The 22,301-nt window shown below is 47.1% G+C and overlaps 1 protein-coding gene across 7 annotated transcripts in view; it reads right to left on the bottom strand.

Annotated features, from left to right (window-relative positions):
- The window catches only part of APC (APC regulator of Wnt signaling pathway), an 897,802-nt gene that overhangs the window by 290,552 nt on the left and 584,949 nt on the right, over nucleotides 1-22,301 (bottom strand). For all 7 annotated transcript variants that reach the window (XM_078675503.1, XM_078675505.1, XM_078675507.1 and 4 more), the window contains one exon: nucleotides 11,532-11,733. In XM_078675503.1, coding sequence (XP_078531629.1) covers nucleotides 11,532-11,733 — 202 coding nt within the window. The remainder of the gene's footprint in view (nucleotides 1-11,531; nucleotides 11,734-22,301) is intronic.

Genomic DNA, 22,301 nt, shown 5'->3' with positions numbered 1-22,301 from the left:
GGCAGGCTGGGCTCACCGGTGGTCCTACACACAGCAGCAGCTGGCTTTTGTGTGTGCCTCTAGCAGTCTCTTTTCTATGCCTATTGCTATCAATCAATCAATCAGGTCATTTGTAAAGCGCACTACTCACCCGTAGGGTCTCAAGGCGCTGGGAGGGGGGGGTGCCGCTACTGCTCGAACAGCCAAGTCTTGAGCTTCTTCCTGAAGGAGAGGTGGTCTTGGGTCAGGCGCAGATTGGTGGGAAGTGAGTTCCAGGTCTTGGCGGCCAGGTAGGAGAAGGACCTTCCTCCTGTTCTCTCTCTTCGGATGCGGGGGACGGCGGCGAGGGCGTGGTTGGTTGATCTGAGGAGGCGCTTGGGAGTGTAGAAGTTGATCCGGTTGTTGAGGTAGCTCGGGCCTTGGTCGTGTAGGGCTTTGTGCGCGTGGGTGAGGAGACGGAAGGTGATTCTCTTGTTGACCGGGAGCCAGTGCAGATCTCTCAGGTGTCCGGAGATGTGGCTGCGTCGGGGGATGTCGAGGATGAGTCTCGCCGAGGCGTTCTGGATCCGCTGGAGTCTCTTCTGGAGTTTGGCCGTGGTTCCGGCGTAGAGGGCGTTGCCGTAGTCCAGTCGGCTGGTGACGAGGGCTTGGGTGACCGTCTTCCTCGTCTCGGTGGGGATCCACCGGAAGATCTTACGTAGCATGCGCAGGATGTTGAAGCATGACGAGGAGACGGCGTTGACTTGTCTGGTCATGGAGAGGGAGGAGTATTGCTAACCTTACTTTCTTATCCAGAAAGCCAATCTTTTTGGTTGCAAACGGTTCTGTGCCACAAATAAGGTTACCAGCCGTTCATTTGTGCCGATCACCATCTCTCTTACTCCTGATATTTTCTACTACAGATAGTTATCGGGCATGGAGATTAGCCTCTTTTTTTTTTACATATTGGCACACGAAAACTACAACTCCCAGAAGACACTCGTTTGTTAAATCAAAGCTCAGTTCTACAAACCTGGTGTTCAGTGCACATACATGCAAAACCTGGCAACTTTGCAGTAAGCCACCAAAATCTCAGAGCCACGGCAATTCAAGCTCCGTGCATGCATGCAGACTGAGGAGGGTGCAGGGCCTGTACTTTGCTCCCACCTGCAGCCCGAGGTATCTTCTCACGTGCTGCTTAAACTCTGTCTTTTTCTGCAGTACAAGCAATGTGCCCACCACAGGCTGCGTCCAGTAGCAGAGGTCGTTACCAGTTAGCAAAGGACTTCCTGATCAGTGATTGTCAGCAAAGCCCAAAGCTATAATGCAGGGCCCTGGATGCTTTTTGAAATGGGATTTCTCCGTCGTCAAGATGCGCATTGTCTGCTTCAGCCACCTTACACCTGCTGCCAGGGTGGTGTACTGGAGCTCGAAGCCATCTCCTCTGCGTTCGGCCCCGTTCTGATTACCTCTGAGTCCTCCACATCACCTGTTCTTTCACTTTCGCTTTCTCGTTATATGCCCATATACATCTCCCATCACACTCACCCTCACCCTCACTCACCCTCACTCACCCTCACTCACCCTCACCTTCACTCACCCTCACCCTCACTCACCCTCACCCTCCCTCACCTTCAATCACCCTCACCTTCACTCACCCTCACTCACCCTCACCCACCCTCACCCTCACTCACCCTCAACCCCTCACCCTCTCACCCTCACCCTCACTCACCCTCAACCCCTCACCCTCACTCACCCTCAACCCCTCACCCTCATTCACCCTCACCCTCATTCACCCTCACCCTCATTCACCCTCACCCTCACTCACCCTCACTCACCCTCACCCTCACTCACCCTCAACCCCTCACCCTTACTCACCCTCAACCCCTCACCCTCACTCACCCTCACCCTCACTCACCCTCAACCCCTCAATCACCCTCAACCCCTCACCCTCACTCACCCTCAACCCCTCACCCTCAACCCCTCACTCACCCTCACTCTCACTCACCCTCACTCACCCTCACTCACCCTCACCCTCACTCACCCTCACTCACCCTCAACCCCTCACCCTCACTCACCCTCAACCCCTCACCCTCACTCACCCTCAACCCCTCACCCTCACTCACCCTCAACCCCTCACCCTCAACCCCTCACCCTCAACCCCTCACCCTCACTCACCCTCAACCCCTCACTCACCCTCACTCACCCTCACTCACCCTCACTCACCCTCACTCACCCTCACTCACCCTCACTCACCCTCACCCACCCTCAACCCCTCACCCTCACTCACCCTCAACCCCTCACCCTCACCCTCACTCACCCTCAACCCCTCACCCTCAACCCCTCACTCACCCTCACTCTCAATCACCCTCACTCACCCTCAACCCCTCACCCTCACTCACCTCAACCCCTCAACCCCTCACCCTCAACCCCTCACTCACCCTCACTCTCACTCACCCTCAACCTCACTCACCCTCACTCACCCTCAACCCCTCACCCTCACTCACCCTCACTCACCCTCATTCACCCTCACCCTCACTCACCCTCACCCTCACTCACCCTCACCCTCACTCACCCTCAACCCCTCACCCTCACTCACCCTCAACCCCTCACCCTTACCCTCACTCACCCTCACTCACCCTCACTCACCCTCACTCACCATCACCCTCATCCTCAACCCCTCACCCTCAATCACCCTCACCCTCACTCACCCTCAACCCCTCACTCACCCTCAACCCCTCACCCTCACTCACCCTCAACCCCTCACCCTCAACCCCTCACTCACCCTCACTCTCACTCACCCTCAACCCCTCACCCTCACTCACCCTCACCCTCCCTCAACCCCTCACCCTCACTCACCCTCGCCCTCACTCACCCTCAACCCCCTCACCCTCACTCACCCTCACCCACCCTCACCCTCACCCTCACTCACCCTCAACCCCTCACCCTCACTCACCCTCACCCTCAACCCCTCACCCTCACTCCCCCTCACCCTCACTCCCCCTCACTCACCCTCACCCTCACTCAACCTCAACCCCTCACCCTCACTCACCCTCAACCCCTCACCCCCTCACTCACCCTCACTCTCACTCACCCTCAACCCCTCACCCTCACCCACCCCCTCACCCTCACTCACCCTCACCCCCTCACCCTCACTCACCCTAACTCACCCTCACTCACCCTCACCCACCCTCAACCCCTCACTCACCCTCAACCCCTCACCCTCACTCACCCTCAACCCCTCACCCTCAACCCCTCACTCACCCTCACCCTCACTCACCCTCACCCTCACTCACCCTCACCCCCTCACCCTCACTCTCACCCTCAACCCCTCACTCACCCTCAACCCCTCACCCTCACTCACCCTCAACCCCTCACCCTCAACCCCTCACTCACCCTCACTCTCACTCACCCTCATTCACCCTCAACCCCTCACCCTCAAACCCTCACCCTCACTCACCCCCTCACCCACCCTCAACCCCTCACCCTCAACCCCTCACCCTCACTCACCCCCTCACCCTCACTCACCCTCAACCCCTCACCCTCACTCACCCTCACCCACCCTCAACCCCTCACCCTCACTCACCCTCAACCCCTCACCCTCAACCCCTCACCCACCCTCAAACCCTCACCCTCACTCACCCTCAACCCCTCACCCTCACTCACCCTCACTCACCCTCAACCCCTCACCCTCACTCACCCTCACCCTCACTCACCCTCACCCTCACCCACCCTCACCCACCCTCACCCACCCTCACCCACCCTCAACCCCTCACCCTCCCTCACCCTCACTCACCCTCAACCCCTTACCCTCACTCACCCTCAACCCCTCACCCTCACTCACCCTCAACCCCTCACCCTCACTCACCCTCAACCCCTCACCCTCAACCCCTCACCCTCAACCCCTCACCCTCAACCCCTCACCCTCACTCACCCTCAACCCCTCACCCTCAACCCCTCACTCACCCTCACTCTCACTCACCCTCAACCCCTCACCCTCACTCACCCTCACCCTCAACCCCTCACCCTCACTCACCCTCAACCCCTCACCCTCACTCACCCTCAACCCCTCACTCACCCTCACTCTCACTCACCCTCAACCCCTCACCCTCACTCACCCTCAACCCCTCACCCTCAACCCCTCACCCACCCTCAACCCCTCACCCTCAACCCCTCACCCTCACTCACCCCCTCAACCCCTCACCCTCACTCACCCTCAACCCCTCACCCTCACTCACCCTCACAACACATATTGTGTTACAATAGGTGTCACATTTGTGAAAGATAAAACTATTGGCATTGTAAATAACAAAGCTATTAATTTCGCTATTTTCAAAACAAGCACATAAATAAAAAATGTGTCCTTTACAATACCAATAGCTCAAACTTTCCTAATGCGAGACCTATTGCATTGCTGTGCTTCTCTCCCCTGCTGCACTCTCCTGCTCTCTAGAGATGTGGCCTAACGACCAGAGCTGCCATCTAAGTCACGTAAATACAAAACATGTTGCATTCCAAATGCTATAGGTGTCACATTCGCGAAAGTTATAACTATTGGCATTGTAAATGACAAAGCCATCAATTTAGCAATTTTAAAAACCAACAAATAAAATATGTCATTTACAAGACCAATAACTCCAACTTTTCTAATGCGAGACCTATTGCATTTCCAATGCTTGTTTTAATATCAAGCAGCAGAAAAATCCTGAACAAAAGGAGCCAGGTCATAGCATCTTCGATAAATTATTTTCATTTGTTGACCAGAGTGACTAATATATCTCCTAGTAAGCCTCAGGGTTGCACGAAGAAAGAAGAATACGTGTTAATTGCTTTTTCTAGCACACGTTTGAAGTGTCAAAGTACTACAATAACATGCCTCAGATTCAGAAAAAACTCTGTGGTTTCCATAGATGTGCTTTTCATTGAGCAGCCAACCTAGCCTACATGTACAGTTTTACCTTATCCTATATTCCTGCTGCAGAGGGCTCAACCTTCCTATAGATACAGGGCGCTGCTACCTTTGAGATTGAGATTTCGATTGATCTGTCATGAGTACGTGCTATAATAGAGCTATCACCTTCTGCATTTCAAACCCAGCCTGGAGTCTTTAGCATATTTCTGCTTGGTGTTTTGCAACAACATTCTTTGGCCATATACCTCAAACCTTTCAGTGGGCCATGACAACAGTCAACATACCTTACTGTTCACCAACTCAGAGTACACACCACCCAGCTAAGATCGACAGCTCAAATAAACGTGGCTGCAAGTCTCCTTGCCACCATTAAGCAGAGTGCTGAAAGTAGTACCCATGCAGAAGCTCCAACAAGGACTATTGTCCCAACAGGCTGACACAGACAAACAAGCACTACAGCAAGCATTCCAAATAGAGGAAGTACAACAAATCCCAGCCCAGAGGAAACATAAGAAAAGCTTAATACGCATGGAGAAGATGTAGCTTTTTTATGACCCTTGGAATTGAACAATAAAATGCCAATTATCTCCTGGGAAGGAAGCTATCAATATTTAGATCCTCATTATTCACTTGAGCAAAAAGACACAGTTAACGGTCACTTATAATTCAACAAACAAATACATGAAAAAGTTCTGAATTTCGGCTAGGTTTTATTCTTGGTGGGCAGGCATTTTTTTCTATGCCATTATCGCAGGTGTACAGAGCTTGGAAAGCAGCATAAGTTAAAGTGTGAGTTGTATACCATAACTGGTGGATTTTGAGCTCTTTTTAGGCTTGTGTTCGATGAACTATAAATAACCTATACCTTTGTTTTTACTAGTATTATGTTTTTAATTTCTTTCTGGACTCACTAGATATTTGCTCATTTGACTGAGTGGCTAAAGAGTTTGGGGCTAAAGAGTTTGGCCTTCGGTGCCCAACCTCCACTGTGTACGGCCTTTGGACATGCCCAGCAGAGCTTGGCCGAAAGATCTGATCTTTGGCAAGATATGCGCATCTGCAGTATCTTTTCCTAAACATAATTTTTAAGAAATGGAATATCATGATTTTCAGGAAGAGGTGCTGGATTAAGAATATCAAATAGCACTGACCCAAAATTGCTATTTTTATTTTTTACTCCCATTTTCTAGGCCTCCAAGTGTCACTTGGCACTACTCTGTGGGTTCAAACAGTGCATCTTCTTTGATATGGCTCTTTTTTCATAGTGTTAAAATCACGATTTTCACAAATATCTCAAATTTCAAAACAGTGAGAATGTTTTTGACACCTTCATCAGTCAGTCGCATTTGACAAAAAATTGAAATGTGACTGACAGAAATCATTTGATAAAACCTCGTCTTCAAACGGCCAAGATACACAAAAGCGTGAATCCATTCAAACACAAATAGGTCAAAAACTACTGAAAGGATTTACAACACATCACGAAAAGCACACTTCAAGAGTGAAGTTCTCTTTACAGGCCAAGTATGGCTTAAATTCATATAGTGGCTTTTGTGTAGCTACAAGTAAAATTTCCTATGGGAGCTAACTTTGAAAACACATCTTTTTTTAACCCTCACTTTCAACATGTTTCCCCCGCATGAAAACTGACCAGTTCGATCGTACCTACCTGCATATGGGAATCGAAAGCCAAAATAAGTGCTGATCCGTCCATGGTGTGCAGAATTACAGGCAAATTACCAAAATGACTTTTCAATGAGATGGACTGCTGAACCATTTATTGATCTCATACCTTATTTATTGCACTTTCTTGGCTAGTCTCCTCTTTCGGCTTCCAGCTTAGGTGGAGAATTAGTTACTGTTCTAGACACTTAAATGTGACCGGCGGGCATGGAGTACATAAAGTGCCCATGTCCGCCCAGCAGGCACTCCAACAGCTTTCTCCACTCAGAGTATTTCCTATTCGAGAGGTTTTGGCTGTCTGTTGTTCTGACTGCCGCACAATGGTGTCCCGTACATTAGTTCCCTATGTTTCTCCTTCTTCTATTACTGCAAATGTACATTTCCTTAAGCCTGCTAACAAGATAGATTTTCTAGTGTCACATACTAAAGAAGAAAGACTCTGGAGCATAACAATGCTTATAATCCTGTAATCAATGAAGTCTTTAACTGTGAACAACTTTGTTACATGTGAGCTTTATTGGAGGCACTGTGATCATTTAGTTCTGATCATAATTTGGACCTTACCTTTCTCACCCGGATATATATATATTTTTTAAACAAAATTATGCATAATTACCGGGTTGCGAGACAGGACGGAGGGGTTGCCGTCCTCTTCAGGGACTACCTGAAGGCTAAGATTTATCAATCAGGTGGCCTTTCTTCTGCAGAAACGCTAGCATTAACCATAGCCCCATGACTGTCCAGTCATCTTCTCTGTGGTAATGGTTTCCCTCCCTCTTCGGAGGCACAGTAGCTTTTCTGCGCAGACTTTACATCTTATACTGCTCAGCTTACACTAAGCGCGTTACATTTTTTTTTTGCCTTACAGGACTTTAATGCCTAGGTGGATGTTCCTTCTGTCATTTTGTCCAGGACTCACATCTTTCTTGTGAAGTGCTCAGCTGTAAGCAGCTGATTACTAAGACTACCTATGTTTTAAGGCATATTTTAGATCTCATATTCTCTTAAAATGACTGTTTTTCATACATCAGTGAACACCCTGACCTGAACATTTGGTTCTTTTTTCCTCACTTAAATGCAATACTTCATTCCTCTAACATTTGCTAGCATAAATTTCCAGTACCGCTGCTAAAGATCTAAATATTGTTCTGCAGAGCTCAATGTGTAGACCTCAAGGATAATGCTCTAGAAAATAACACCAAATGTAATGCATTGATTTCCTCAGTACTTGATTCAGTGGCCCCCATTGTGCCAATACCTCTTAGCTGAAGTTACCTTTGGATCCTTGGGACTCTCTTTAACTCTGATGCCAAACATGTTTGTAAACACCAAGAAGGTAGTCCAAACCTTATTCGGCAGAGTACAACATTACTTAAAAGATCAGCTTATGAACTGTAGAGCCAAGTTGAAAGCTGCCAAATCTAAGTATTCCTCTGATGGGATCCTGATGAGCAATAATTCTCTGCATCAGTTCTTCAAAATCATGAATAATTTCTCTAATGCTAATTGCGCACAAGTAGGCGTGCCTGCTTTACAGGAATTATAATAATCTTTGGCATGTTTTTCACATGGCAAAATTCAGCATTATTTACCAACCCTTTTCTATCATCCCATTAATGTGGACTATGTGGCTAACCTAACTTCTAATGTAGTACCACCTTTAATTGCATTCAGGCCTACTTCAGGTGAGATCATGTCTGCATTAAATCTTTTAAAATGTGGTTCCCCAGAGGATCCTTCCCAGGCTGTATGTATGCCAAGACATTCTTCAGTAATCTGTTCTATTTCTGAGCTAATTAACTCCACTTATAGCTCAAGTACGCTTCCAGCAGTTCGAAACAGACATCTATGCTACCATTCTGGCATTTGAATCGCAACCGCATAGTAATGCAGCGCAGCATGGCAAGGCCATGGGGAAGCAAAGCAGAGTTTGGGAGACCAGCGCATGTCGCAAAAAACTAGAAGAGGCAGAAACTGTTGAAAGCTGGTGACCCACAAACTGTCTCTGCTGTACTTTTCCTTTCTCGGACATTCAATTGCAGCAGGTTGGGGAGAGCAGGCAGTGCGCAATGGAACCTGCTGCAACAGAACCCACAAGTGGAGCTGTAATCGGTTTCCAGTACTACATTCTGTTCTCAATGTATGATGCAGCCACTTACAGTTTCATATTTCCATGTGAGTGGATTTGTTTTGTTTTACCTTGTCCCCACAACTAAATTAAACTGAGTAACTCAATATACTGATCTATCACGTGCCTCAGATAAGTCTTAAATCTCGGCCGATGCTGCCAGAAAAATGCCTTTGGCTTTTCTGACAAAATCTGTTTTCACGCAGCTGAGGACATTTCATTCGAAGGGCACGTTCTGACAAACTTCCTCAGTGAAGCAAAAATCTACTAGTGTGTTGGTCATGAAATTATCCAGAGTTCTCCAAATTTTCTGTGACGTTATAGGAATCCTGATAGATAGGACAGGTCTGTATATGTACTTCTAAGATAAGTGACCAATGCCCACCATGTATAGAATGCTGCATTGTTGATAAATTACTATTCCAGTAGGATGATTTTGAGGATTAAGAGGTACAGGAGAGCTAGATTCTTACCCGAAATAACTGGTGAAATTGGGGCAGCATATGGGCCCAGCACTATAGAGGAAAATTCCAAAGTGATATTTGTATTCAATATTGTAATAAGTTGAGTGGGATTTCTAGGCCAATATGGAGTCAGTCATCTGCATTTAACAAACATATGTTATGTACTAATTCTCCGAGGGCCTCATTACTTGACCAGCTTCAATCAGAGTCTATCAATTTCAATTTAAACTGTTTCTCTTGGGTCCATTATAAAAAATGTGATACAAAAATTTAGGATGGGTCAATGATGGAATAAGTTAACTCTGAAGCAAGTCAGAGTAGATTTTGGGGCGTGGCCTCTTCCGGGGGAGGGAGATTACACAAGTCTTGGATATATTTACACCACACCTTCTGGATGAGAGGGGTGGAATTGCTTTTGGATTTATTCAATGACATATTTTGAACGTCACATCACCCTCCCCGGCAGATTCCACTAAGGATTTTAAGCCGGGCTGGCTCCTGGAAAGGGCCTAGTATAGATATTTTATATTTAATTTTCAAGAAGTCATAGAAGCCTAGATCAGAGGGGGATGTTTGGCCTGCAAAATGATCTGCTTATATTGATGACCTACAGACCGCAGTAACATTATAAATGCAGAACTTTCTTTGTGCCACAAGATTGATCTGAATATCCTGATGTCATTATCATATAAGCCTTCAGAAAGTCTTAGTCTGACTGACACGTGTCGGCTGTTCAAAATATTTGATTGCACTTCACTTTACAAAGAAAAATGGACTTCTGAAAATACATACAATACACAAATAAAGGAATACACTAGAAATTAATACCTGGTATTGAGAATGATATCTGTGAATGAAGGAACATTGTGAAATGGAGGAGGAGGTAATCTCACACCCACGTAACACTGTAGCATGCGTGAAAGAAAATGTACTAAAGGAGTCACCATCATATAAAAAAATTTTTTTGTATATAACCAACTCAGAGAAGTCGTCAGAAAACCATGAGCCTAAATTCTTGATAATCTTGGATTTCCCCAATACAAGGTAGACAACAGTGAATGTTAAGGGGTAATACCTTTATTTTTGCCTCCATTTTTATAAGCGAGATTGGCCTGAAATTATTTTTTGGGGATGACCAGAATGGTGGCTTCAGCTGCAGTGCCAGTTACCTTACCAGAGGAGGCAAACTGATACTGAACTGAAAAATAACGTTGTCTAACTCCTGCACTTCAGATTCGAAGACTTCAGTACTCATTCACCATGAAATTTATTTGTGTTGAAGAGGTGTGATCGTCAGGGATATAGTGGCAGAGACGTGGTCACAGTTTAAGATGGATTCATTTGTTGAGTTAATGGTCTTGTGGAGGAGGGAGGCATCTACTAGTAAACAGTCTGGCCTAAAAAAAACTGTTATATGGAGATAAAAAAAATAGGTGAAATTCCTGCAAGTGTTATTTTGGAGTCTCCAAACTCCAGCAAGACCATGTGAGATGCAAATATTTCACAGGCTTTTGTGAGCTTTGAAAATTCTACATTTAATCTCCAAATATCTGTCTAGGGTAATATTGATTGGCAAGTTAAAGTCACCTCCTAGAATAATACGATCAGTACGGGGTTAGCGTGCTAATTTGACATTCAGGGATGACCAGAAGTGTGAGTCATACTTATTAGGGAAAACAGATATTTACGGTGTATAGCTACATATCACCACACTTTCATCGGGTAATTAGCCATCTAATTTTATAATTCGCCACAGCAATTATTGAAAAATCAGAATTCTTAAAACCTAGAGCAATCGCTCAATTTTTTTTCAAGAACTCTGTCAAGCACGGACAAATACGAGACCAAGCCACATCACAAGCTTCTTTGTAGACAATGTTAGTTTCTGGAAGAAATAATAATTCACTCTTAAGGCTATTACAATATACAGTGATATTTTCGCTTTTCACCATGTGTTGTTACTTTGTACATGCAAAGAGGTTCAAAGAAACAACAGCCACAGCGCTTTGGTTTCTTTTTTAAACTGCTCAAGGAACCTTTTAACTAATGATGGATTACATTTGTTTTATTTATATAATGACTTTTCAAAATTTTCCCAGGTTTCCACTGCAGTCTCATTTGGTTTGTGGTGATTGTACAGCCGCAGTGAACTTACTTTTTTTTGTGGTGTTTTACTGCATGTGTCTCTGTTTGCTATCTTTGTTTATGTGGGCATGTAAGTTTGTTCTCTTTGTACACTCAAGCACATATTGCAAATACAACAAGGAAGAAATGTATCCAAAATAAACTCGACATTTTGGCTTTGCCATGCTTGTTTAACATGTAGCAGTGAAGAGGATGCAATTTGACAATATATTCATGAAGCGAATGAGTAGGAATGGCATACCTTTCTTTCTCAAGCTCCTCTAAATAGCCTGTGCTGTCTCTGCTCCCATTCATAAACCCTCGTCTTGGAAATGAGCCCATAGGGACAGGGCTAGATTCTCCTGAACGACCCGACAGTGATCCTTCCCTGCTTCCAAAGGAGCGCATGGACATCTTTGGTCTTAGTTTTACCCCCGGGTAGTTGCTGCCATCCAAGTTTAGATCTTGAAAATCAAAAACAAAAATTAATCCTCTACACTTTTATTTTCAATGCATGTAAAAAACACAAATTAGCAGTAAAAATAATTATATTCATTACAAATTCAATTAATTATGCAAATATCAGGCTTTTTATTCAAACGCAGGCCAAATGTAATTACGATTCATTTTATCTTTTTGACAACAGGTCTGCTAATGAGCAAGGGGTTCAATACTTGTAAAATGTGCCTTGATCTCAGCCTCGTGCATTAGATAACTGAACAGTTTTTGGAAATGTACTCCGATACCTGACTCTGACAACGTGCCTAGTAACGAGACACTGTTAGAAATTATTTGTTTCACAATTAAAGCGGTTCAAAACTACTGGTCAAGAAAGAGGTAATCGAGGCGAGGAGTGCTGAGGTCAAAGTCTTAACTTGGTGACTTATTACCAGGGAGATCTCAACAGATGGCATGATGTGGATTGCCAAAAATGTCTACTGTCCTCAAACTTTCAACATTTAAGCAACCGCACTGCAGAATACTGGATTGCTTATAGCTGAAAATACAATCATATGTTAATCCTACTCAGCATTTGCGAAACTGTGATCATTTGTACCACTTGCCAAAGCACTAGAAATCAAACACAAATGAAAGACAGAAAGCAGTCTACAATGATTGCTTCAAAGACAGACATTATTTTCTTTATTTATAAAGTTTTATATAGCGCGAACTTGATCCCGAAGGATATCAGAGCGCTTTACAATTTGAGGCAAAGGTATCAAATTTACTGCTGTTGTATTATTGTTCTGACCCTTGATGTTAGCATGATGACTGAACTGCATCTAGTTAAAAAGACCATACCCTTTATAACTGGAGGCACATACAGTGATCCCTCCGGTTGCAGCTGCTTAATTTGGGGTACACGGGCACACAATCGGTTACTCTCGCCTGCTGTATGGGCCAAATACAGATAACCCAGATTTTTTTACTGCTTTATGAGGAGAGATAATTAAGGTGGGATCCACTCGCATCATATGGGGGTGAAGATTTTAACATTGCCCTACGTTCCTCCCTAGACAGGTCCAATCCTCTCCCACAGCACTATAACACACAGGATGTCCTTTCGCAATTATTTCTTGACCCCGGGCTTCTAGATGCGTGGCGATATGCCCATCCATCCACCAGAGAGGGCACTTTTTACCTAACCTGGTCACACCTAGATAATTGGGTGTGTTCTAGAGGGGTTAGCACTTGGATACATTTGGTTGAGCACATGGCTCGTAAGTACTCTGACCATGCACCTGTGAGCCCAGTGATCACGCCACCTAATTTAACGACCCCACGGTGATGGAGACTTGTACCAGGGGCACTATTGGATGCGGTTTTTCAGGCGGAGATAGGTGAGGAGATAGCGGACTTTTTTGCTAGAAATAAGGGCTTGGTTACGTGTGTGGATACGGTCTGGGAGGCTTTCAAAGTCAGTATGCGTGGCACATGCATGTCCAAGAACTTTGGGGTGTTACGGGATTTAAGACGAAATCTGCGTGCTCTCGGAATTGAAATTAAGAAACTAGAACTCAGCATGTGAAGCGAGACGTTGGGCGCCCAAAGGGCACCCCTGCGAGAAAAAATAGCAGACTACACCTCTACAGCGGATCGGGAAGCCAAATTTCGGGGCAAGTACTTTATGGCCAAAGATCTTTTTGGAGGGAAGAAACACAAGTACTAAAACCTTCCTCGTCCACATATTGATATGCAGCAGGGGGTCATTTTGGGTGAAGATCAGAAATTGTAAAATCAGATAGACAACATCTACATAAGCTGCCTACATCAATGCTCAATGCTCTTAGCTTCCAAATTTAATGCCACTGTTCTCTTAACATTGTGTAGCAGCCAAAATTAGTTAAACAATTTACACCCAGGGTGACTCGTACGCTACCTTGTATGTCACACATCATAATAATACTTTAGCCCCGTTGTAGTTAGTGCAGCATGCTGGAGCTAAGCTACTTGACCTATTATAGCTGACAAAATGGATCCGCAAGTTAAATGCAGGGGCAGCTGGCACGAATTGGGGGTGATGGGACAGTATAGGGGGGGGGGTTTGAGGGGATTGGGATAGGGGGAGCAGGAGTGGGGGAGAAAAAACAGTCACCTTATCGCCGTGTCTCACCTCCATGTCAGCCGTAACAGGAAGCACCCAAGCACCTACGCCACTCACAACACAGCGTTTTGATTGGTCTGAGCACAGTGGTTCGGAGTTTAAATGGGAACTGGGAGCCTGGGTATGTTCTCCACCAAGGCTGTAATGCAGCCTGGGTGGAGAACATGCAAAGTGCGCATGACTGTTTGGCCAGCCCGAGACGGCCAGCCAAACATTCATGTGCACTTTACAGAGTGCCAACCACTCCTCCCCCTGCTCCGTCAGCAGCCCCACCAAGCTTGCAGAAGGAAAAAAGAAAATGACAACATCAAGTTATCGTTTTATTTTTCTTTATTTGCACAGCTGCAAAGCAGTGGGTTGACGCTCCTCGGCCTTAGTGTAGGAGCCACCCCTGATTAAATGTTTACCACCGAGCTGTGCTGCTATCGGCAGGTCAGACGTTTGTATTTCAGTAAGGTCAACTCAAGCGATTCATTCTAGTTAATTGTATGTCATTAAAAAAAAGTAAAATTAACTCATATTACAGTGCTTATAAATGGCAGAAGTGGGACATATTGTACTAAAAAAAACAAGCTATTATCAAAAGAAGGGACCATGCCTTTCATGCACAGTCATAACTGAACAGGTAATGATGGTATTTTAGAGTTCACATGTCAGCATGGCTTAACTCCACTGTGTCTAGTAAGGCATGTGCTACAAGAAACTGGAGCTAACCCAAATCAAGTGCAGATCCCTTGGTGGAAGATAACTTTCAGCTGCAAAGTATTGGAATAACTTGCTGCGTGGAATTTGGGTAAGCCAACCCCTGCAGCCATTTTGAAGGCACCTGAAGCAGTGAATGCAGGAGAATAGACCACTGTAAAGAGATCTGTTGGTATATTCAGCTCCAGAATGACCTGGCTTGGCAGTTCGGGCAGGGCTGTTCCCATGCGGAGCAGGGTCAAGACTGATTTGCCTATGGCTTGGTCTAAACAGGGGTGGAATGGTGAGCAAAAGAACAATGGATTTAACCCAGATCTCTTGACTGGGGGCGAAAAATTGATTTGTTCAACATTCGGTCCATCATTTGTGTGTCTTTTGCTTTCTCACCCTCAGTGCGCCGGGTATAAAAAGCTGTGGGTCCCGGGCTGACCGTGCCACAGGTTTCTAGCTAGCCTGGCTGATAAGGGGTGATACCCTGGTCCCAGGGTGCTTGTTTCTGGTCCAGGACGGACCTGGCTTGGCCGTTAGGATCGGACTGTTCCCATGAGGAACAGGGTCACGACTAATCTGCATATGGCTTGATCTGAAATGGGTTGTCATGGTGAGCAAAAGAACAATGGATTTAACCCAGATCTCTTGACTAGGGGTGAATGTCCGATTTGTTCCACATTCCGCCTAACATTTGTGTGTCTTTTGCTTTTTCGCTCTAGATGTGCCAGGTATGCCCAGACATGGGTCCTGGGGACACTGTGCCACTAGATTCAAGCTAGACTGGCTGATAAGGGGCGATACCTTGGTCTCAGGAGGCTTGTTTCTGGTCCAGGGAGGACCTGGCTTGGCCGTTCAGGCTGGACTCTTCCCATGAGGAGCAGGGTCACAACTGATTTGCATAAGGCTTGGTCTAAGCTGGGGAGGCATGGTGAACAAAAGAACAATGGACTTAACCCAGATCTCTTGACTGGGGTAAATGTTTGATTTTTTCCACATTCCGTCCATCATCTGTGTGTCTTTTGCTATTCCGCTCCTGGATAGATAAGATAGACCGTCCACTGTGGTATACGTAGGGGTTACATTAGGCTGCTGCTATCGTACAGCTAGGTGGACAAATTGGAAATGCCACTGCATTATATTGGTGCAGGGTATTGGGGGGTGGAGGGGTTTGGTTCCGTTTAATGGAACCAAAACTTTTTTACTTGGCTTTTAGGATCGCCTGACAGACGTACTACTGTGATGCAAGGAGTATAGTCTGGATCACATCTACTTTGCATCTATTTATACCAAAGGGGATGATGGACGGAGCTTTTGAGCAAATCAAACACTTGCCCCCAGTCAACTGATCTGGGTTTAATCCATTATCATTTTTTAGCTCATTCCACCACCCCAGGTCAGACATGGCCATATGCAAATCAGTCTGACCCTGTGCCTCATGGGAACAGTCCAGCCCAAGTAGAGTAGCATAGAGTAGAGTAGAGTGTCAGTAGAGCAGTATTTAATGGAGTAGAGCATCATAGAGTGGAGCGCCCTAGAGTGGAGCGCCCTAGAGTGGAGCGCCCTAGAGTGGAGCGCATGGAGCGCCCTAGAATGGAGCACCCTAGAGTGGAGCGCATGGAGCGCCCTAGAGTGGAGCGCATGCAGCGCCCTAGAGTGGAGCGCCCTAGAGTGGAGCGCCCTAGGGTGGAGCGCATGGCGCGCCCTAGAGTGGAGCGCCCTAGAGTGGAGCGCATGGAGCGCACCAGAGTGGAGCGCACCAGAGTGGAGCGCACCAGAGTGGAGCACACCAGAGTGGAGCGCACCAGAGTGGAGCGCACCAGAGTGGAGCGCACCAGAGTGGAGCGAACTAGAGTGGAACGAACTAGAGTGGAGCGTCGTAAAGTATGGTGGTGCAGAGGACTGCAGTGGCGAACAGTGCAATGGTGTTGAATAAAGTGATGTAGAGTGCAATGGAGTAGCATGCAGTGATGCAGAGTAGTGTGGAGTGTAGTGGTGTAGAGCAGTACAGAGTAGACAGCAGTGGCATGTAGTGCAATGGCATGGGAGTGGAGTGGTGCAGAGCAGCATAGAGTGGAGTGGTGCAGAGCAGCATAGAGTGGAGTGGTGCAGCATAGAGTGAAGTGGTGCAGGGTACAGAAAAGTAGTGGAGGGGTAGAGTAGAGTGGCTTAGAGTGCGGCGGCGTAGAGTGCAGTAGAGTTGAGGGGTTTAGAGTGAAGTGGCATAGAGTGCAGTCATGCAGAATAGTGTGCCAGAGTGCTGGGTCGTAAAGTGCAGATCAGAGTGATGCAGAGAGCAGTGATGTAGAGTACAGTGGTGCAGAGTAGAAGAATAGAGTGGCATAGAGTGCAGCGACTGAGCGACGTAGCTTGCAGTGGCATAGAGAGCAGTGGCATACAGTGGAATGTTGTGGAGTATAGTGGCGTAAAGTGCAGCGGTGCAAAGTAGTTGGCATTGGTGCAGTTGTGTAGGGTGCATTGATTTAGGGTGCATTGGTTTAGGGTGCATTGGTTTAGAGTGCATTGCCATACAGTGCATTGCTTTGGAGTACAGTGGCATAGCGTAGACTGCAGAGTTGCACAGCAGAGTGCAGTGGCTTAGAGTGCCTTAGCGTAGAGTAGATTGTTTCAGAGTAGAGTGGTGTAGGGCAAAGGATAGGGGTGCAGGGTAGAGTGAGGTAGTAGAGTAGAGTGGTGTAGTAGAGTGGCGCGCCGAGTAGAGTGGCGCGCCGAGTAGAGTGCCGAGTAGAGTGGCGCGCCGAGTAGAGTGGCGCGCCGAGTAGAGTGGCGCGCCAAGTAGAGTGGCGCCAAGTAGAGTGGCGCCAAGTAGATTATCTTAGAGTTGAGTGTTGTAGAGTGGAGTGCTGCAGGGTAGATTGGAGTGGTGTAGAGGAGTGGCAAACAGTAGAGTGGGTTAGAGTAGAGAGGCGTAAAGTGCACTGGCGTAGAGTGCAGTAGAGTGGCACAGAGTGTAACAGAGTAAGTAGATTGCAGTGGCATAGTAAAGTAGTGCAGAGTAGAGTGGCACAGAGTTCTGTGACAGAGTGCAGTGCGGCAGAGTAGAGTGTCGTAGACTGCAATGGTGTGGTGTTGAGTGGAGCAGACGGCACTGGTGTAGAGTACAGTGGCATACCGTAGACTGCGGAGGCACAGAGTTGCGCAGCATAGAGTGCAGTGGGACAGAGTGCAGTGGGACAGAGTGCAGTGGCGTAGAGTGCAGTGGCGTAGAGTGCAGTGGCGTAGAGTGCAGTGGCGTAGAGTGCAGTTGCGTAGAGTGCAGTGGCGTAGAGTGCAGTGGCGTAGAGTGCAGTGGCGTAGAGTGCAGTGGCGTAGAGTGCAGTGGCGTAGAGTGCCGTGGCGTAGAGTGCCGTGGCGTAGAGTGCCGTGGCGTAGAGTGCCGTGGCGTAGAGTGCCGTGGCGTAGAGTGCCGTGGCGTAGAGTGCAGTGGCGTAGAGTGCAGTGGCGTAGAGTGCAGTGGCGTAGAGTAGATTGTTTCATAGAAGAGTGGAGTGGTGCAGTACAGAGTATAGTGGTGCAGTGAGGAGTGCAGTGGCGCAGAGTGGTGTAGAATGGCACATCGTTAATTACGGTGGCGTAGAGTGGAGTGCTGCCAGGTAGAGTGGAGGGCTGCAGGGTAGAGCGGTATAGAGGAGTAGAGTGGCATAGTGGAGTAGGGTGGCATAGTGGAGTAGGGTGGCATAGTGGAGTAGAGTGGTATAGTGGAGTAGAGTGGTATAGTGGAGTAGAGTGGTATAGTGGAGTAGAGTGGTATAGTGGAGTGGTAGAGTGGTATAGTGGAGTGGTAGAGTGGTATAGTGGAGTGGAGTGGTGTAGAAGAGTGGAGTGGAATAGAAGAGTGGAGTGGTATAGAAGAGTGGAGTGGTATAGAAGAGTGGAGTGGTATAGTGGAGTGGTATAGAAGAGTGGAGAGGTATAGAAGAGTGGAGTGGTATAGAAGAGTGGAGTGGTATAGAAGAGTGGAGTGGTATAGAAGAGTGGAGTGGTATAGAAGAGTGGAATAGAAGAGTGGAGTGGAATAGAAGAGTGGAGTGGTATAGAAGAGTGGAGTGGTATAGAAGAGTGGAGTGGTATAGTGGAGTGGAGTGGTATAGTGGAGTGGAGTGGTATAGTGGAGCGGTATAGAAGAGTGGAGAGGTATAGAAGAGTGGAGTGGTATAGAAGAGTGGAGTGGTATAGAAGAGTGGAGTGGTATAGAAGAGTGGAGTGGTATAGAAGAGTGGAATAGAAGAGTGGAGTGGTATAGAAGAGTGGAGTGGTATAGTGGAGTGGAGTGGTATAGTGGAGTGGTATAGAAGAGTGGAGAGGTATAGAAGAGTGGAGAGGTATAGAAGAGTGGAGTGGTATAGAAGAGTGGAGTGGTATAGAAGAGTGGAGTGGTATAGAAGAGTGGAGTGGTATAGAAGAGTGGAGTGGTATAGAAGAGTGGAGTGGTATAGAAGGGTGGGGCAGAGTGGGGTGGGGCGGGGCAGAGTGGGGTGGGGCAGAGTGGGGCAGAGTGGGGTGGGGCAGAGTGGGGTGAGTCAGAGTGGGGTGAGTCAGAGTGGGGTGAGTCAGAGTGGGGTGGGACAGAGTGGGGCGGGGCAGAGTGGGGCGGGGCAGAGTGGGGTGGGGCAGAGTGGGGTGGGGCAGAGTGGGGTGGGGCAGAGTGGGGTGGGGCAGAGTGGGGTGGGGCAGAGTAGAGAGGCGCAGAGTAGAGAGGCGCAGAGTAGAGAGGCGCAGAGTAGAGAGGCGCAGAGTAGAGAGGCACAGAGTAGAGAGGCACAGAGTAGAGCTGCAGGGTGCTGCGGCGCAGTGTGGTGCATAGCAGAATGACACAGAGTAGAATATAGTGGCATAGGGTGCAGTGACAGAGTACAATGGTGTACAGTATAGTGGCATACAGTGCAGTTGTGCAGAGTAAATTGGTGGAGTGCACTGGGTTTGAGTAAAGTTGTGTAGAGTGCAGTGGTGTAAAGCGGTGCAGTGGAGTGCAGTGGCATAGACTGGAGTGTATTGGTACAGAATAGATTAGAGTGGTGTAGAGGGGATTGGCGTACAGTGCACTGGCATACAGCTGAGTAGTACAGAATAGAGTGCATTGGTGTAGAGTGCAGTAGAATAGAGTTAAGTGTTGCAGAGTAGGGTGGCATAGAGTGAAGTGGTGCAGAGTGCAGCAGCGAAGAGTGCAGTGGTTCATAGTAGAGTAGTGTGGGAGAGAGAGTATTAGTGTAGAGTGGAGTGGTGATAAGAGTGCAGTGGCGAAGTGTGTAGTGGTGTAGTGTGGATTAGTGCAGAGTAGAGTACCCTGGAGTGGATTAGTGCAGAGTACAGTGCAGTAGCGTGGAGTAGTGCAGAGTAGAGTGCAGTGGTGTGAAGTGGGGCAGAGTAGAGTGGAGTAACGTGGAATGTGGATGGTATGGTACCGTATTGCCATTTAAAAAAAAAAAAAAAAGTAAATGTAGTGCTTATATAGCGCACGAATCACCCCCGAAGGGGTCTCAAGGCGCTGTACACATACCGCTGTGGAACCCTTCCTGGCCTTTCCCTGTGAAGTGCCCACTCCTGGGCACCCCCAAGGAGAAGCCAGGCATCCTAGCGCTGTTGGGGCCGTTGTGGAGATTAGGCAAGCTATTGCCCAGAGTTGCAGAGTGGAACCCTTGAATAGAATAGGCACCGAGGCGAGAATTATCAGGTCCGGGGAAATTGAGCCCAAGACCCGCCGAGGCAGGAATTGAACCCTGGTCCTGGGCCAGACCTCAGCATCAGGGTCTGCCGCTCTAACCATTGAGCAACACTTCTCCACAACGTATTCTCAATTGAAATGAGCATTACATTTGCACTCACATACAGTTTAACTGATAAACGTATACAGTACACAAACGATAATAGATGCAAATGTCATCACCTAATGTATTAATTTGATAGTCAGCACTGTTTATTTACAGACATTTACATTTTGTTGTGTGCTAGAAAAAAAATCCAACATCTGTAGAGCCTTGCTCAAGTAGACCACACTAATCAGCATGACCTGTCACATAAATCCTCTCACTTTGAAGTCGTAGAAAGAAAAATAAACACAGCCTGACATCTGACCTCTGTCTCAGAATGCACAACAAATGTGACAAGATTTAAAGGCCTGTTTACAGAAAGCGAGTTAGTGGAAAAATACAGTAAATAAGGTTAGGGCAAAAGGAGGGACGACCTCGAGCTGGAAAGCCTAAAGCAAAGAAAGCAAGCGAATAGAAAGGCAGAAAATTTGAGTTACCAACCACAAAGACAATGGTAAGCAACCGGCAGAATGAATTCCTCTGTCAACTTTCTGAATGACTCCAAGAAGTCTTTCGCAAACCAGACGGATGTCTGGTCGGCTGCGACCTAAAAATTGATGCTTACAGAGAAAAAATGATTTAAGATTAAAAGGTACTAAGTAAAGGAAAAGTTTGTGACCGACCATACATTTCAGATGTAAAATAGTCCCTCACATGCCAAGGGAGGTGGACGAATACACAAAACGCCAAGAGAAAGATAGTGGTGCAAAACCACTCCTGTGGACCAATCTAGATGTGATTAACAATGTATTAAATCAACAGCTGAAGGGCCCTGAGCCAAAGAAAAAACATGAAAGCTGACACAAAGCCCATTATGTGTGTTTTATTGCAGTATGGAAAGAAATCCAAAATGGTTGGCTCACACCAAGAGTAAAAACCACTCCATAGGCAGTACAGATTTGGTAGAACCTCCTAATTAGATGGTAAAAAAAGAGCATACTAAAGGTAATGGATTGAAGACTCTAGAAATGCACCAAACAGCTCATCAAACTAGGCAACAAAATAACCCTGCCAGCATCTCAACAAGGGTAAAACACACTCAGTCACACCTTAACGAAATACAGTAAACCCAGGAAAAGCAGCTAACCGTCAAACTTACTCCCTCTCAAAGGGAAAACAATCATAGCATCATAACTACTTCCCAGCCACAAACGTGTTAGAGAACAATGAACGAACGACCTTGTCAAAGGAATCAACGTGCCAGGTTTGTTGCAGTAGGGCAGATAGGTCCCCTGGAAATAATAAGTAAAAGACTGTCATAACCCCTTTCAGAGGGCCACGGGTAAGCAGGAGCTACTGGACCCAATCATGGGGGTTGAAACCTTTTAATCCTGACATTCCAGGGTCTGATTTACTATGGGTGCTGAGCAACTGTGCAGAGTACCCATTTAGCACCTGACTCTCAGTAGTAACAGGGTCAAGGAGTACAGGGCGACTGTCTTAAAAAGTCAGAAGAGTTCCAGCACACAAAGTTTTATATGGCAGAACAAGTACCTTTGGGGCCTTCTGGCCCAGCGATCAAGCTTACGGTCCAACAAGGATTGCGCAACCGGAGTCTCCGTGGGGAGCACCAGTGGCTTCTGTTGGTAAGTGGCACTAGCTGCTCTACAGGGACAGTGGCTGAGCATCCTTGGCACTTCCTCCTGTGAGACAGTAAGTTCCTCTAATCCTTCCCACAGGTAGGGGGTAGGTTGCTCCGGTTCAGAGTCTCAGCAGGGTTCGGGCTAGCACAGATCACCATGTTGGCCTCTCCTCTCGATGATGGCTTGTACCAGGCATGATCCTTGCCCTTTATCAATCAATCAAATGGAATCTGTAGAGCGAGGCTAATCACCCGTGAGTGCATCCAGGTGCAATGATTCTGAAGCAATCAGTCGAAGAGAAAGGTCTTGAGTCCCTTTCTGAATTC

This window comes from Lissotriton helveticus, chromosome 2_1 (genome assembly GCF_964261635.1).
Source record: "Lissotriton helveticus chromosome 2_1, aLisHel1.1, whole genome shotgun sequence".
Classification (NCBI taxonomy): domain Eukaryota; kingdom Metazoa; phylum Chordata; class Amphibia; order Caudata; family Salamandridae; genus Lissotriton; species Lissotriton helveticus.
The sequence above is the reverse complement of the archived record's forward strand: the minus strand, read 5'-3'. Positions and strand labels throughout refer to the sequence as shown.